The 16,652-nt window shown below is 47.0% G+C and overlaps 1 protein-coding gene across 1 annotated transcript in view; it reads right to left on the reverse strand.

The window, feature by feature from the left end:
* Window positions 1-9,153: 9,153 nt before the first annotated feature.
* Window positions 9,154-16,652, reverse strand: part of GRIN2B (glutamate ionotropic receptor NMDA type subunit 2B) — a 174,626-nt gene continuing 167,127 nt past the window's right edge. The window contains 15 exon segments of the mRNA XM_086610115.1: window positions 9,154-9,639; window positions 9,641-9,793; window positions 9,795-9,827; window positions 9,829-9,855; window positions 9,857-9,922; window positions 9,924-9,980; window positions 9,982-10,146; window positions 10,148-10,198; window positions 10,200-10,756; window positions 10,759-10,855; window positions 10,857-11,066; window positions 12,913-12,926; window positions 12,929-12,988; window positions 12,991-13,087; window positions 13,089-13,150. Of these exon segments, the coding sequence (XP_086466241.1) occupies window positions 9,154-9,639; window positions 9,641-9,793; window positions 9,795-9,827; window positions 9,829-9,855; window positions 9,857-9,922; window positions 9,924-9,980; window positions 9,982-10,146; window positions 10,148-10,198; window positions 10,200-10,756; window positions 10,759-10,855; window positions 10,857-11,066; window positions 12,913-12,926; window positions 12,929-12,988; window positions 12,991-13,087; window positions 13,089-13,150 (2,135 nt within the window).

A 16,652-nucleotide genomic window follows, 5' to 3' on the forward strand; every position in this document is an offset into this window, starting at 1 on the left:
TGGCTTTAGCAGCATACAGCTTCAAACACTTTTCTCTCTGCTCAAACCCATGCATACAAACACCTAAGCACACATACAGACTGTGGCACCACACATACAAATGTGTGCAGGCTGCATAAATACATATCCCAGTATGAACCCACCCCCGCCCCCCACAAGTAGACACGTGCAAGAAATACAGACAAGTAGCAACAGGCATGCAACATACACATGTGATCCCAAGCAGAGGGAACCCCTCTAAGCTGTGTTCAAGCATGGTGAGATCCTGGGTGATGAATCCTGGGCAAAATGCATTACAGGAAGAGGCCCGCACAAGCAAGAGAACACACAAAGGCATTCTAGGCACCTAAACCCCTAAGTAGCTGTTTCAAAATTCACAGGAGTGAATTTCACAGCAGTTTAGCTGCCTGTGTCAATGGATCTGGTTCCAATACCTGGAAGGAAAGCAGAGGGACAAAGCACAAAACTTTCATCTTACCCCTTTGACTGATTTTTGTCTGTTCAGGGGCAGGTACTATCTTTCTCCAGCTGACATGGGACTTAGCAGCCAGTGCCCACAGCCTAGGTAGAAGTCTCATGTGATGCACGCGTTCTCTCTGGACACCCTGCAAATACTGCAGGTATGTCATGCTTATGGCACACTGAATAAGCAAAGGAAACACAACAAGGAGCCTGGTGATGCTCAGAAAGGTAACTCACTATTTGTACTCCCAAGGACATGACTGCCCACATCATTGGGGTAGCACCAAATGGGCCAGTAGTGTCCAACTTCTACTTAGAGTTCTGCCAGGAGTCACTCAAATAAATGCACAAACATACGCCTCCTCCCAGACTGACAGGTACTTGCAGCCATGTATTCACAAGTACATAGGCCACTGTGAACCATGCTGGGACAGCCATGCCAAGGTCACAGCAAGGGTACATGATAGGAATGTCTATCCTGCTCAACTCTTTGAGCAGAGCTCCATTCCCATGTGGCTGTAGTGGTTTCTCCCACCCAGAAATCAGAGATGTAGGCCTGCAATGGCAGGATGAGCAAGAGTTAGCTGCAGCTGGGAGAAGACTGCTGCTCTGGATAACCTCTGGTCATGCTAACCCTTTCCATTGCTCCCTGCACTGCCCATAGGCTTTCATACAGTTCAACTCAAACCCTCAGAGACCATGGCACACGGCAACACACATGCACACATGAAAAGCTGACTGGCCCTCAGACTGTGACCAGAAGACCCAGGTGTCTTCAGGGATGAGCAGTCAATGCCATAGCTGGGGAGGATTGGTGGGTTGATGGACATTCATTGAGGAACAATGCAGTTGTCCGAAAGGGAAAGAGGGAGGTGTCTTGGCATCTGCCTAGAACCCTTACCAGTTCCACATTGGCTCTGTCTCTGCTTATTCACCACGTCACACCCTGTCACTCTTCTCCCTTACTGACATAACACTAGACTACAAATGCTAGGCAGCTAGTGCCAAGCACCAGCTTATATTGACTTGTCAGACAGAAAGGGACTGAATACTACCAGACATTCACCCTCAGGTTTGCAACACAGCAGAACATCACGTAGGTTTTGACAAGCCAATGGCCTCTAGACAATAAGACAGGTAGCCCTGTGCTCCTAAAAGACAGCACACTGGTCTCCAGCAGCCTTGCTTTTTTCACACAGAGTAAAAGCAAAGAAACTCTACCGACTCTGATGTGGGTCAACCTGGAGTGGATAAAAACTGTATCTTGCCCCTGCTCTAAACTCACCAGTCAGCCATCAAGGACAGAAACGATGTTCTTTCTCTTGGCTTTCTCAGAAAAGACAATTTCACTGTTTCCTTGAGTTGGTTAATTTGCCATATTGATCATTTCTTATTTCTCAAGTGGGCAAGAGCAGAACACCACCTCAGTGAAAGTGACAGAGAAGTCAAAATAGCTACCAAATATCATTTTCTAAAGTCTGGTCAGGGCTAGAATTTTACAGGAGAGGAGAAGTAAGGGTCTGCCTTCACTCATCTTCTGCACAGCATTACACAGTCTGATGAAGACAACAGAACAACAAGACAATAATAAGAGGAGCAGAGTGGGCAAACAGCCAGCATAAGTCATTCTGAGGGAAGAGGCGTTAAAGATGAAATTGAAGAATCAGTGTGAGTAAGTTGGGAAATAAGTAGATAAGAGGCCAGGGAGATGAGGCAGTAAACTGCCAGAGATATCAAAACACCTGAAAATGAGGTTCTGCTTAGAGGAAGGACAGAGAGGGCCTAAAGGAGAGGAAGCAAAGTGTACAAGAATGACACAGAGGGTGCAAGACCACACCACCTCCCCTCCAACAGTACTGGGAAGGCCACATAAAGAGGGAGATAGGAGTGTTGGTCAGGAGATGAAGGCCCAGAGAGATCCCTGTAATCCACAGTAACAAATGTACTCTGCTGACGTGCCAGGGAGAAGACAATGGGGACAAGGGAGAGAAAGTAATCAAAGAGCAAAGCACATAGAGAAGGAACAGCCCTGTGCCTCACACAAACAGTCCCTAGCAATCAACACGGCTTTATTACAGGAAATTATTAACAACCTCTGCTACCCACCACCCCTCACCAATCCCAAACCTCCCCTGTTTGGGGACCCTTTCTTGGCACACACATATAACATCCAGATAAACTTTCTGAACCAGCAAAAGCAACCACTGAAACGACTTCAAACACCACAGACCAATAAAACCACAATTTAGAAGTTAACTTTCCCAACCCCCCCATGCCATTATTTAATAAGGAAATACTGTACAGATATAAAACCCACCCTTTTCCCAACCTGAATATAATTGCTTGAGTTAGTTTTCTGTACATATATACACACATATTTACACAGTAATGCTGCAATCAAGAAAGTAGATGATGTAAGAGTCACAAAGTGAATACATAAATTAAAAAACTACCAGCAGAACATTAGGAAAGGTCACGTTGTTCCTACTTGGCAAAAATGTTTTGTGGGACAGAGTCATTAAGCGTACTGCAATGTATCGTGTGTGTGTATGTCTGTGTGTGTGCACATACAGGCACGCAAGCCCCACAGCTTCCTGCCGTGTCAGGTTTGTTCATGTGTGTTTCGCTTCCCCAGTATTGTCTTGCGTGTGTGCATTTGCCAGAGGAACCTGTCCCAAAGCGTGGAATATTTTCTGACCGGTGCTTGCTGTGAACCTTTAATGACAGGAGGCCAGCAGGTTAAGAGATCTGTAACTACTAACACATCACAGAGATCCCCCTTTATCTCAGCACCCAGGGGACTGTACCCTTGGCGTCGGCAGACATGAGTCCTGCTCTCTGCGATACGATTTCACTGCCTTTTCTATACACAAGGAGCGTGTCAGTTTTGTCGTCAGCAATGACAGAAGGGTGCTAGAATTCACTCAAATGGCATGGACAGAGAGGAATTTTTGGGGGTGGTCAAGAGATGAAGAAAGAACTCAAAGCCAATTGCAAAGTGGTTTTTGTTGTTGCCGTGTTGCGTTCACGGCAGACACCCAGGTCTGTCTGCAGTCAGCCCCAGGGAGGTCTGGAGAGCCCGTGATGAAGCAATAGCATTCATATTGCCAGTGAGACAGTCAGCGCCCCAGTTTGCCTTTGAGACGGGAGTAGGGAGGGAGCCACAGGGAAGTGTAGGTGGTGAATGCAGCGAGGGTCTATGGCTTGGAAATCTATTTGGCTGCAAATTGAAATAAGCCCTTGTGGGGACAACAATCGGGTCCCACTAGTTACTATCTCAATGTGCCCTGCAGCATCCAGCAGCATGGAAGGTGTGTTCCAGGTGGACACGCCAGGTGTGTTCAGCAGCAGGGAAGCACTTATGGGAAAAAGTGGGTACAGACGGGGATCGTGGCTTGGCGTCCGTCCCCATTTGTTGCCAGCAATCCAGTTCCTCTCTCACACACGGCTCTCAGGGGCTCCTGTGGTGAGCCAGGCATATGCCACGGAGAGGCAGCATAATTCGACCCTATCCTTTGCCAGCTTGGATTGAGCAGGAAGGGTGAAGTGCAATTCCTTAGAGCCATGGTGCAGAGAGTCAGCACAAAGTCCCTTCATCAACACTCCTCATCTTTATCCCCTCCCCTTTCACTTTTCTTTTTGGCAACCAAAAATACACGGGGAAGTGCAACCTCCCACCCTTCTCCATGGGAAGGGCTCATCAAAGGTTGCTTGACTGGAGTGGAGGATGTGTGAAAGGCCTAAGTCTGATCATTGGCTGTGTTCCCAGTCTTGCTTCCATCTGTTGATAAGCAATGGAGGTGGGAGGATATGCCACATTTGATAGAAAGCTCTAAAGCAAAGACTCGCCTATAAAGATCCCTGAGGTATCTCTGATCACTCTAAGCTGTCACCACCATCATACTCATTCTCTGTCTCCCCCTCTCTCTTGTGCTGACAATGTTGCTGTGAGAAACAACCCTGATTTGAAGGTACAAAGGGGCTTTATTCAAGATGGATGCTAGTGTCTTCTTGGAGCGAGGAGCTCAACATCAACATGCATTGCTGAAGAAGTCAGAAGCAAAGAGGCCCATCCTGGCAACTCTCAACTCCTCACCAAATCCTTCAGGACATCACAAAGGAATTTCTTCCTCTCGTGCTGGAAACTGAAATATCAGTTCCTACAGGCAAAGTTCATACTTGCATATTGCTGAGCATTTTGAACCCACTGGGGTTCTGGCCTGAAGAGTTCTGACAACGCATGCTGGATTTCAGAGAGAATAGGATGGTTTTTTTGCTGAGGAGGTGGGGCTGGTGTGCTTCATTGTCTCAACTGACAAGTGCTGACTGCAGCTTTTCTTTCCTACTTACGATGCGACGTGGCAAGTTCTGATGTTGACCTTACTGGGAGGCGTAATGAGAGACAGAGAACTACTACACCAGCCTGTGTTCTGTTGCGCTACAGTAGAAAGCTGGTGTGAATACTCCAAGAAGGCTGATGATGTGGAAATCCACGGCTGCAAGTTCTACCTGCCAGCTGCTTTCCACTGTGCATGGCACATTTCTGAAATTTTTTTAGTATTTCCTCTGTCTCCTTCACACATATCCTCCTTCAGCTGAGTACATACGCTTCAGTACCACTTCAGAAGGACATGGCTCATGAAAATACCTCTCAGAGAGCCATGCTTGGGGCTAGAGTGAGGAGGCAAATGTCAGAAACATTGCCAAAGGTGCCTAATCTTTCCTGGGAGGCTGGCTGCAAATATACAGTAGAGGTCACCAAACTGTAGAGGACGCGATGCTTTTGCTCAGTATTCTTAGTTGTAGAAACCTTCAGAGAGGGCAAATGTTCCCAGCCAGTGCCCCAGAAAATAATGGTGTTTCTACCGGAAAGAGAAAGAAATGGCAAGGGAGAAGATGTGGAGTTTTGTCAGGCTCTGGTATGCAATCCATTCCTTCTGGACAGGTAATAAACAGCACATGGGTGGTTTCTAGTATAGACAACACCTGCTGCTAATATTACCTGATTGATTCACTTGAATACTTAGAATGAAAATACACCAAATCTAAAATTCTAATATATAATCAGAGTTTAATAACATCATCAATTTATTTTCTGGATTATGAATTACACCCTCCCCCCCTCCCACTCCCTCCCCTTCACCTCTGTCCCAAACTTGTCGATCTGTCAGAACTAAAATAAACAAAGCAACCAGAAAAAGATCACTTATAGGAGAAAGGATTAACCTGATGGACACATGCCTAATCTATTACGGGGAGAAGGCAAAATACAGGCTCCTGTGGTTAGACCCATGGTTCAGTCCAGAATTTCCAGTTCTTCTTTCTGGTTGCCCTAGAGCATTCATTTGAGTGGTTTGTGGCACAGTTAATATTTGCAGAGCACTCGGAGTGTTAACAGTGCTACAACAGTATCAACACTGGATAATGATTTTGGCAAACTATCATTTGCCGATCAGTGGAACAAGGGACAGACCAGTTCGGAGAAAATACGAACCAACTTTCACCCCAGAACACAAAAATCAGAACCTTTAAGAAGAGATTTGAAAAAAGTTCCATTAACTTCTTTTTGGTTTGTTTTCGGCTTAATTTCCCTGCAGAACCACCCTCCAGGTTTCCTCGTTCCAGGTGGGGAGGGACGGAAAAGTACCAAGATAACCGCCAAAGAGATTAGCTGCCCTCGCCAGCTGTCAAGCTCTCCCCAAGCCCTTAGGAAATACCAGAAATTATCACCAGCTTTCCAGGTCCAAGATTTCTAAACCAAAGTAGCATTGGAGAAGTCTCTTAATGTCAAAGTGATGGTCCAACCTGAGCGGCCAACTTGATGGTTCACCCCACCGCTATCAAGACAGCGTAGTGCCTTGAGGCCCAAACTCACAGAGAGATGCTGGTACAGAGAGTTTATATGCAAAAAGGAATTGGGGGTGTTCCCATCAAAACATGGAACCCTGCTGGCAAGGCTTGAAGTGACGTTCCGGCGTCTTCCATTCATGAAGATAAAGGTGACAGGGCGATATGGGGGCCTCGGGGGGAACGCAACACACATGGGTTTCTCTCTCTCTTCTCTCTTTTTTTTCCTCATTCATACGGCCTCGACCCGCGTAAACGCTTCCAAAACCGCAGCCTGAAAAGTCGTAGAAAACAAACAGAACGGAAAACAAACTTCCCCCGCCCTCCCACCCCACGACCTGAATATTCACGAGAAGAGAAACACCAATTTATACAAACACGCAATAAAAAAGAAATATTTACAAATGAAAGGAACGCTTTCTCAGTGGCCACTGTCAGAGGCATCTGACAAGCCGCCGTGTGTTCTGGATTGCAGATCGCTCTGTTAATTTGTTTGGTTTTCTTTTTTTTTTTCTTTTTTTTTTCTTTCCTTTTTTGTCTTTGTAATGAGAGAGAGGGAAAGAATAAGAAGTTCCCTTACCCCAAAGCCTAAGGGGTGGCATTACAAAGACTCTCTCCCTTCCCTCCTTAATTTCCTCAGTGAAATATAAGAAAATATTCCCCTCACCAACCATGCCCGCCCTCTCCTCACACTCTTTGACTTTACAGGCAAATGCACCCTCCCTCCACCCAGCTTTAAAAAATAAATAAAATAAATAGGTAAATAAATAAAAGGCCTTCTGTTGGCTTAAAAAGAGAAAGATAAGATAAAATCAACAAGGATGCAGTGAGGAATGTGAGAGAGGTGGCTTTCAGCTCCAAGAAATGTGGCTGATAAAGATGGGGCTGCCATCTCCTTTCAGAGTCAGTTGCCAGCAGTGTCCCCATGCCCTCAGCACAGGGCTCTCTCAACCCTTCTCCGGGTGACCCACGGTCATCGAGGACACTGGGACAGAACCCAGGATAAGCAGGAGAGACTTTGCCACATCTCTCAGAATGGGAGAGGTGTGCTCACATCCCCACCTCAGAGAAAGAAGTCTATGAAAGGGGAGTTCAGCTTCTCACTCCTACCATTGCTCCCTTTCCTTTAGTTTAACTTGCATCTAAATGATACAATGGAAGAAAAAAACCACTCTACTCGATACTAGGTGCACCAGGAAAGCTGTCACTACAACTGCAGGGATGGGAAACCCTAGGCTATTCCAGCTTTGCACCTGTGCTAGTCGTATCTCTCTCTCTCACATGGAGGCACACGTACACGTACACACGCATGTCAGCCTTGCACGTTTTGTCTTCAGCCCTCAGCACAAGTTTCTGTGCTCTCTGGCATTTATTCAAGCACACCCCTTCCAGGAAGACAAGTCGTGTACTTCCCCCATACATTCAATAGTAAATATAATATGTATTTCCCGTGGGTGCGCACATCCTCCTCCCATTTCCACATGTGCAAGGAGGCATTGAAACAGTCCCCCAGCACCACCGCCACCACACACACCCTTCATGGCATGTTTTTCCTCTCCAGCACCCATGCCAGCATTGGCACAGGGCACCCTATCTTTTTGTTCCAACTGCTGGCCAAGGTAGGGAGGACAGAGGGATGAAAACTCTTTTTCCCCTGCCCTCCTCACTGAAATGACATGCCAAAGCAGGCTTGGTGTCCGCTGAAGTAACAGTGACAAAACTCCCCACCTTTCCCTACTCTGTTCCACTGTGTTTGCTATCCAGATACCTCATAGGACATCGGGTTTGTTTTGTTTTCTCAACAAACATTTCAAGTATAAAGTTATCATATATACTGTGGTATAGGCTAACCCATACTATACACTGCTCCCACCCTTGAAGTATGTCACAACTAGTAAGCGATCACAGCTAACGAACCAACCCTTCACTCCTTTCCCCAAAGCCCTCTCATTTCAGTGCAACCAGCGTCCTCTGTCAGAGATCCCAGTAGCCTCCCTGACGCCAGGGTTGCTTTCCCAAACTCAGACCCTACTTCTTTTCCATCTCTCCTGCTGGTCTGCCACAGATTCAACGGCTGTAATGCCATAGTGAAACCACTAGCAAGACCTGCAGACAAGCCTTCTCTTCATTCCCACAATCCCCAGCAAACAATTCAAAGTTTTTAGCGTAAAATTTCTCAGCATGTACGCAATATATATATATATTTCAGCCCTAAACCCCCATAATCTTCACAAAATAATGTAACGAGAACCTCAGTATAGCTAACATATAAGTGCATCATCAAGTTAGTCTGTATTCCCCCCTCACTTTGTCCACGTCTTCAAACACTACTCTTTTCTAGCAGTTTTAGGAAGAGTTGCTGAGCAAGCATGTTTTCCTGTGTGTCCACTACACTGCTTCTGCTGTCTCCTCCTGTCACACACACACACACACACACACGTGTGTGTGCACATGCCTTCTCTGCTGGGAGCAGCAAAAGTGAAAACACTAGAGTCACTGCCGCTCGCCCTCAGTCCATCCCTTCCCTGCCTTTTTCTCCACTTCCTGAAATCACAAGCAAGGATATCCAACTCCGACATCACTGTAAAGTGCAATGGCCAGGAATGGAGGAGAATGGGAGGAGCGAGAACATGGAAAAAGAGATAAAAGGGGAGGGGTGGGAAAGAGGAGGAGGAAGAGGGGAAACCAAAGAGGTGGCACTTGTCACCAGTGCTGCACTACTCAGAACTCCAGTATCTCACAAACTAAGGATGACCCAGGAGAGTAGCCAATGGGATAGATCCCACCCCACCCTCCCATGCTCCACATACACCCCAGTCCCTCCCCGCGCTCTTCCCCTCTCACTCAAACGTCAGACTCAATACTGGAGAGTTTCTCAAACATGCCCGTTGCTGGAGCCATTGAAGCCCTGGGGTTTTTGTTGTTAGGCACACAGGGGTTGGACTGGTTCCCTATACAGATGTCCTTCTGGAAACGGGCTGGCACCAGCCCATGAAGGGGCTGAGACCACCGGCTGTTGGTGGTGACGATGGCTCGGAAGTCTGGCCTGGCTTTGGGCCCTCCTGCCACCACAGGCTGCCTGAAGAAATAAGATTTGCTGCCGTGGAGCAAGCATTGGTCATCCCCAAAAGTGGGGATGAAAGGGTTTTGGGTGACCCGGTCGGGATAGAGTGACTTGCTGAGCATGTAGCCCCCGCTGCTGCCGGGGTTGTTGTGGTGGTGGTAGCTGGTGGCGGGCACTGAGGACTTGTTGTTGGCAAAGGTGGTCTCACTGGCTGGCATCTCAAACATGTGGGCGTAGGGGCTCCCCTCTAAAAAGCGGCCCTTGTCCCTTGAGGCTGACGCTGCGGGGGGCCAGGGCCGAGTCGTCCTTCTGCAGGTCCACAAAGGTGTCGTAGGAGTGCTGCCGGCGGAGCTTGTTGCGGTTCTTCTTCTGCACCTTGGAGGCAGAATTGGAAGGGCTCTGAGGATATTTGGAGGAGGATGGTGGCGCTGGTGGCCACAGGCACGGGTGCAGGTTGGCTGGTCCAGCTCTTGGAGCGAGTTTGTCCTCACTGATGTCATACAGATTGCCCGCTTTCTTGCAGGCCTCACAGCGAATGCAGGCCTGGCGGGGTGGAGTTCTGCCCCACCACCGATGGCGTGTAGTTGTGCAGCTTAGAAGGGCAACCTGCGGCAGAAATTAGCCCCGGGCCTGTCCTCCCAGTCTAGGTTGGTCAGGTTCTTCTCCCACGGAGCCGGGACCCCACTCACAACACCATGTTTGTGCTCGTTGCCTCCGCCAAACTCGCCCGAGCCGTGCTTGTGGTGGGCCCTGTTGGTGCAGGACCCACCCCCCTCCTCCTCCTGTGTCACGCTTGAACTCTTCTCCCCGCTCTTTGTAGATATCCGGTCAGGTCCACGTGTTCCCAGTGCGGCGAGTTCTCCTTGGTCCGAAACTGGTCCAGGTAGAAGTCCCGTAGTCCTTCCTTGTCCCTGAAGTAGCGCTTGTGGTCAGGCGAGCGAGGCGGGCGCCGGCGGTAGGCCAGCTCTATCTCGTCAAACTCCCGCCGGGACTTGGCAGAGGCCGGGCGCTTCTTCAGGCTGTCCTTGTACTGCTGCTTCCGCCGCTTGGCCGCATTGCCCTCAATGTTGCCGTAGGTGACTGTATGAGTGGAAATGTCAGAGACGTCTGAGCGGATCAGGTCATCGTGGGTCCCGCTGCCTCCATAGCGGTCACTCTTGAAGGAGAACTTGCCATAAAGGTCACCCAGCTGACTGTGCTTGGCAGGGGGTAAGCCCAGGTCCAAGGGCTTCTTCCCGATGGACCGCGACTGGGCATTGAAGGGCGGGTTGTCACAGTCGTAGAGCCCGTCCAATGGAGCTGGTGCTGCCAATGCTGTGAGGTCGGTGTGGTGGTGGTAGTGATCCTGATACACATTGCTGTCCTTCAGCTGAAGGTTGCCAAGGTCCTTTCCACCTCACTAATATAGTCACTAAAGAGGTTCTCCTCGCAGGGGGGGTTGTTGTAGGACTTGCAGTCTGAGTGGGTGAAGCTGCGGCGGTGTCTCAGAGATATCATAGACTGATGACTCACGGCGGATAAAGTCCAGGGCACTCTGCGGTGAGCCATTGACCCCTGACAGGTTGGCCATGTTCTTGGCTGTCCGAAGCAGGCGGAGGATGTTGGAATGGGTGTTGTTCATAGTTGCTGTGGGGGAGTTCATTGCTGATTGGCGTTCCTCGATGGCCACGCCGTGGATGCAGCTGTAGATACCCTGAAATGAACGAAAACAGGAAGGTGAGTGGTCCTGCAAAGAATACGTGAAAGGCAACCAGGGCTGGAAAGCATCTTGTGCAGCAGCAACATGTTCCTGTAGGACAGCAAGGCCTGTCAGCCTTCCATCATGAAGCACAATCAAATCAAATGAAATCAGACCTGCTTTTCCAACCCTTGCTGTTCTGCCCCTCTTTCATCCCCCTCATGTTTTTTCCTCTCCTTCATTCCTCTTCCTCTGCTTTGCTTCATGTCATATCTGTAGGATGCAGGAATACCTGCTTGCATCTTTAAGAGTCCTTAAATCTAGTAGGTGTAACACGGAATTGCAAATGGGGAAACTAATATCCTTGGGAACAAAGCATCAAGACAAATGATTCTGTGTGGATGAGAGGAAGAAAGTCTGTTTTGGCCCTTGAAATTCATCTGAACATCAGTGAATCAAGGAGACAGGAGCTATCTTAAAAAGGGAAACAGCTTCATTTGTCATAAACTTAGCTACATTAATCACCAGTACAGATTAGAAAAGGAAACAGAGAAAGAGCAGGACTGCCAAATAGGTATTTAGGCCTTTTGCATCTGGTTGAATGAAGTACAATAGAATTTTTAATTGCTTTCTGTTAAATTTAACAGGCTCCAAATTGACATCCCTGAAAGCAAAAGTCCTCCATTCAACCTCAAATCAGACAGCAGAAGTGCCTGATTCCTCCACATTACCCACTGGCTCCATTTCATCCATGACATAGACTGTTTGCAAGGGCTACCCTAGGAGCAGTAGGAAAGGGGCCTCATTTATTCCCTGGCCTGCCAAATGGCGCCTGCTGATTAATGTCAATTGTGAAATGGACACCATACATCATGGTACTATGGTTTCTCAGCAAGCTAGCAGCTGAGATTAACACTTTTCAGACTTTTCATCAACCTGGCCCAGGTCTAATAACACCAGAATGAAAGAATCTCTACTTAGATAAGGGTCACCAAACACAATCCCCCCATCTCATCTCCAGACTAAACCAGCTTAGAATTAACAATATAAAAGAGAGGCTATGTCCCTGCATTTAAAAGGCTTGTTATTTATCTTCAACAATATGTTATGCAGCAATTATATACTCCTCGCACAATCAAAGTTAATTCTGTTATATTGGACACTGAGGTCAAAATGCTGAGATTTGACCTCACTTCAGAATGGATCAGGAGAAAGGACCAGTGGCTTGAAAGAAGAAAAAAAAGCTCTAACTAGGACACTGCTAGCTATACTAATGGCAGAAAGATGACTCAGAAATTACTAGAATCTGCTTTAAATGTAAATATTATACCCTAAGGCAGATTTGCATAAAGCAATGCTAAGTTCATGTGGTCATCCTCTCTGGAAGGATTTCTGCATAGTTTAGGGCATGGCTTTTTGGTAGGGACTTCTAACTGCCCATGATAGCATGCTTCTAGTTAATGTAAGGTCAGCTAAACAGCTGTAATATAGAGGACAACGAAAAACTCCTGAATTTCTAATCATGTTATTCACCATTATTTGACTTATTGTCCCCAAATTTGACCTACTCATAACTCACTTTGGAGGAGCAGGACAGTTACAGTCAGCTTCTCTTATACTGCATTTTCCTTTCCATGTGAAATTTCCATTTCCATGACCATAATCCAGCAGAGAACAGAGATACCACAGAAAAAATGTTAGATGCTTTTGCAACATAAATGGTGAAAAGACACCAGTCTTTATTCTGCAGACCACCCCTATATGCCACCTGTATGTTAGTCTTGATGGATTTACACATCTCCAGTACTTATGACTGTCTGAATAAAATCCTCCTTCCGGCCTGCTAGTTAATGACACTCACCCTGCTGATGGAGAGACCACACCAGGCTTGCCAGAGCAGACACCCATGAAGCAGTGGCGGAATTGCCAGTAGAAAGATGCTCACAGATGAAGGTGATGAGACTGAGGGCCATGGCTGCTCCAGCATATTAAAAGACACATGCCATATTATCTATATCCAGCTGGCTGCTCATCACCCTCGTTCTTCTCATTATGACAAATGCCAGTGAGCCACAGTGCTTCCAGCTCCTCCATCTCACCTAGAAAGAGAGAGAAAGGAAAGAAACAAGTTAGATAGCACTGCAATGGCTTACAGAGCTCAAGCTGAGACAGACTGAAAGCAGAAAGCTGATCTAAGGTAATTTCCAGCGGCCATGCTCTTTTTCCACATTTATTATGTCCATGAAATATCCTGACTGGCCTTCTGATAGGGGCAGGTGCAATTTGTCACAGGGAAGGCAACAGGTTTTTTCTACAGCCAGATATAGCCACAGAAAGCTGTACCACAGGACACAGCTGTCACACTTGCCAAATCTCTACAGTGAGATCCTGAAAAAGTTGTTCACCAGATGACTGAAGACCTGGCCTCACAAAACTTCCACTTTCATATTAGGTCAGTGAAGGGAAAAATTAGTGAATGATAAGAGTAGACAAAAATGAGTCAGTTCTAAATGAAACAGTGTAAGTTTCCAGCTCAAACTCAAATGCTGATTTTTTTTTTTTTAAATCGAAATGTCTGATTTTGGATTTGTTTCCATCATATCCATAGCTCATTAAAACTAGGTGCAATGTTCCCAAAAATATTTGTGCATTTTTACCTGTTTTTCTTCCCTTCAATTTGTTCCAAATTCAACACTTTCATGCCCTTTGACCAATCAAAAATATTATTAATTTGTATCAGCTAGGACAAACGTTCTGTAGTCTAATTTCATACCCCACTTACTCCCATTACAACACTATCATGAGGGGAGAGAGATATAAATGTACACGCATACACACACATACTGAGACATTCAGAAACAAACTAATTTTTGCAGGTTGGCAATTCTTTTCATGCTGTTAAGAAAGTTAGTTCTTCACATTTTCAACCTCCAGTCCAGTGACGGGGAAAATCTATATATTTATGTGGTGTCACAGCATAGTCTTTAAAGCTTTATGGAGAACTTATGTCTTTTTCTGAAATAATACGTATTAGGCTGTTTAGGAGACAGAACACCCAATAAGTCAGGTGGCCAATTTTCTGATGAAATATATCAGAATGAGGTTCTTTCCAGATTTACTATACCATATGTTATTTTCAATTTCAGAAAAAATAAATATTTATAAATCAAATAACCTGTGAATTTTATTTAGTAAAAACAAAGGACAGAGCAAGAGGTAATATAGAATGGAAAGGTAAACCCAGGAAAATATTTTCTAAATATTTTATTTGGAAGATACAGACGTGCCCAGTCTATTAACATGCAGCTCCGTGGCTGATGTCACCACCACAATTGTTGGTTTTTTTGATAATGAGATGGCCTACATGGCACCAGGCTTTCTGGTGCCAGATGGGATTCACCTTTCTCAAAGGGGGAAGGAGGGCCTTTGCACCTCAGCTAGTGGGGGCTCATTGACAGGGCTTTAAACTAGGTATGAAACGGGAAGAGGGGTAGTATCAGGATTGATCAAGACAAGCTGAAAAACCTGAAGAGCAGCAGAATGGAATTCCATACACTCCAGACAGTAAGTCAGCTTCATCAGGTGCCCAACTTAAAGCCTCTATGCAAACATACGTAGCATGGGGAAGTAAACAAGAAGAGTTAGAGATGTGTGCACACTGCAGGGTTATGATCTTCTTGGCATCATGCAGCATGGTGGGATGAATCCTGTGACTGGAGTGTTGGAATGGAAGGATACAGGCTCTTCATGAAGGACAGGAAAGGGAGGCCGGGAGGAGGTGTTGCCCTCTATGTCAATGACCAGCTGAGTGCATGGAGCTCCACCTGGGGATGGACGAGGAGCTGACTGAGAGTTTATGGGTCTGGATTAAAGGGAGGGCAGGGACAGGTGACATCAGAGTGGAGGCCACTTGACCAGGAAGATGGAGTGGATGAGGCCCTCTATTGACAGATAGGAGCAGCATCATGAGCTTCAGGAGCCCTGGTCCTCATGGGGGACTTCAACCACCCCCCAATATCTGTTGGAGGGACAACACAGCAGGGCATAAGCAATCCAGGAGGTTCTGGGAATGCACTGATGATAACTTCCTTCTCCAAGTGATGAAGGGAACAACAAGGAGAGATGCTACACTGAACCTTGTTCTCACCGACAAGGAGAGGCTGGTGGGGAATGTGAAACTTAAGGGCAGCCTTAGCTGTAGTGACCATGGAATGGGGGAGTTCAAGACCCTTAGGGTGGCGAGGAGGGAGCACAGCAAGCTCACTACCCTGGCCTTCAGGAGAGCAGACTTGGCCTCCTCAGGGATCTGCTTGGTACAGTACCCTGGGATAAAGCCCTGGAGGGAAGAGGAGCCCAAGAAAGCTGGTTAATATTCAAGGATCACCTTCTCCAAGCTCAGGAGCGGTGCATCCCAACAAAGAAGAAATCAGCAAAAACACCAGGAGGTCTGCCGGATGAACAAGGAGCTCCTGGACAAACTCAGTCACAAAAAGGAAGCCTACAGAGGGTGGAAGCAAGGACATGTAGCCTGGAGGAATACAGAGAAATTGTCCAAGCACTCAAGGACTAGGTTAGGAAAGCTAAAGCCCTGACAGAATTAAATCTGGCCAGGGACATCAAGAGCAACGAGAAAAACTTCTATAGGTACATCGATGATAAAAGGAGGACTAGGGAAAATGTGGGCCCTCTCCAGAATGAAACAGAGACCTGGTTACTTGGGATATGGAGAAGGTTGAGGTATTCAATGACTTTTTTGCCTCAGTCTTCACTGGCAGTGCTCCAGCTGCACTGCCCAAGTCACAGGAGGCAAAGGCAGGGACTGGGAGAATGAAGAACCGCCCACTGTAGAAGATCAGGTTGAAGACCATCTGCAGGACCTGAAAGTGCACAAGTCCATGTGACCTGATGAGATGCATCCCGTGGGTGCTGAGGGGACCGACAGATAAAGTTTACTAAGCCACTATTCATCATATTTGAGAAGTCATAGCAGTCTGGTGAAGCTCCCACCAACTGGAAAAGGGGAAAATAGCCCCCAGCTTTAAACAGGGAAAAGAGGAAGTCCCAAGGAACTACAGGCCAGTCAGTCTACCCTCTGTGCCCGTGTGGAGCAGATCTCCTGGCCAACTATGCTAAAGCACATGGCAAAAAAGGAGTGATTGGTGACAGCCAACATGGCTTCACCAAGGACAAATCGTGCCTGACAAATATGGTGGCCTTCTACAACCGGAGCTACAGTGTTGGTGGATAAGGGAAGAGCAACTGACATCATCTACCTGGGCTTGTGCAAAGCATTTGACACTGTCCTGCATGACATCCTTGTCTCTAAATTGGAAAGACATGGATGTGATGGATGGATCAGTCAGTGGAAAAGGAATTGTCTGGATGGTCACACTGAAAGAGTTTGTGGTCAATGGCTTAATGTCCAAGTGGGAGACCAGTGACAAGTGGCGTTCCTCAGAGGCTGGGATTGGGCTGGTGCTGTTTACATCTTTGCTGGTGACATGAACAGTGGGATCGAGTGCACCCTCAGCAAGTTTGCTAGTGACACCAAGCTGTGTGGTGTGGTCAATACACTGGAGGGAATGGATGCCATTCATAGGA

The sequence above is a fragment of the Tauraco erythrolophus genome, chromosome 4 (assembly GCF_009769465.1).
Source record: "Tauraco erythrolophus isolate bTauEry1 chromosome 4, bTauEry1.pri, whole genome shotgun sequence".
NCBI classification, from domain to species: domain Eukaryota; kingdom Metazoa; phylum Chordata; class Aves; order Musophagiformes; family Musophagidae; genus Tauraco; species Tauraco erythrolophus.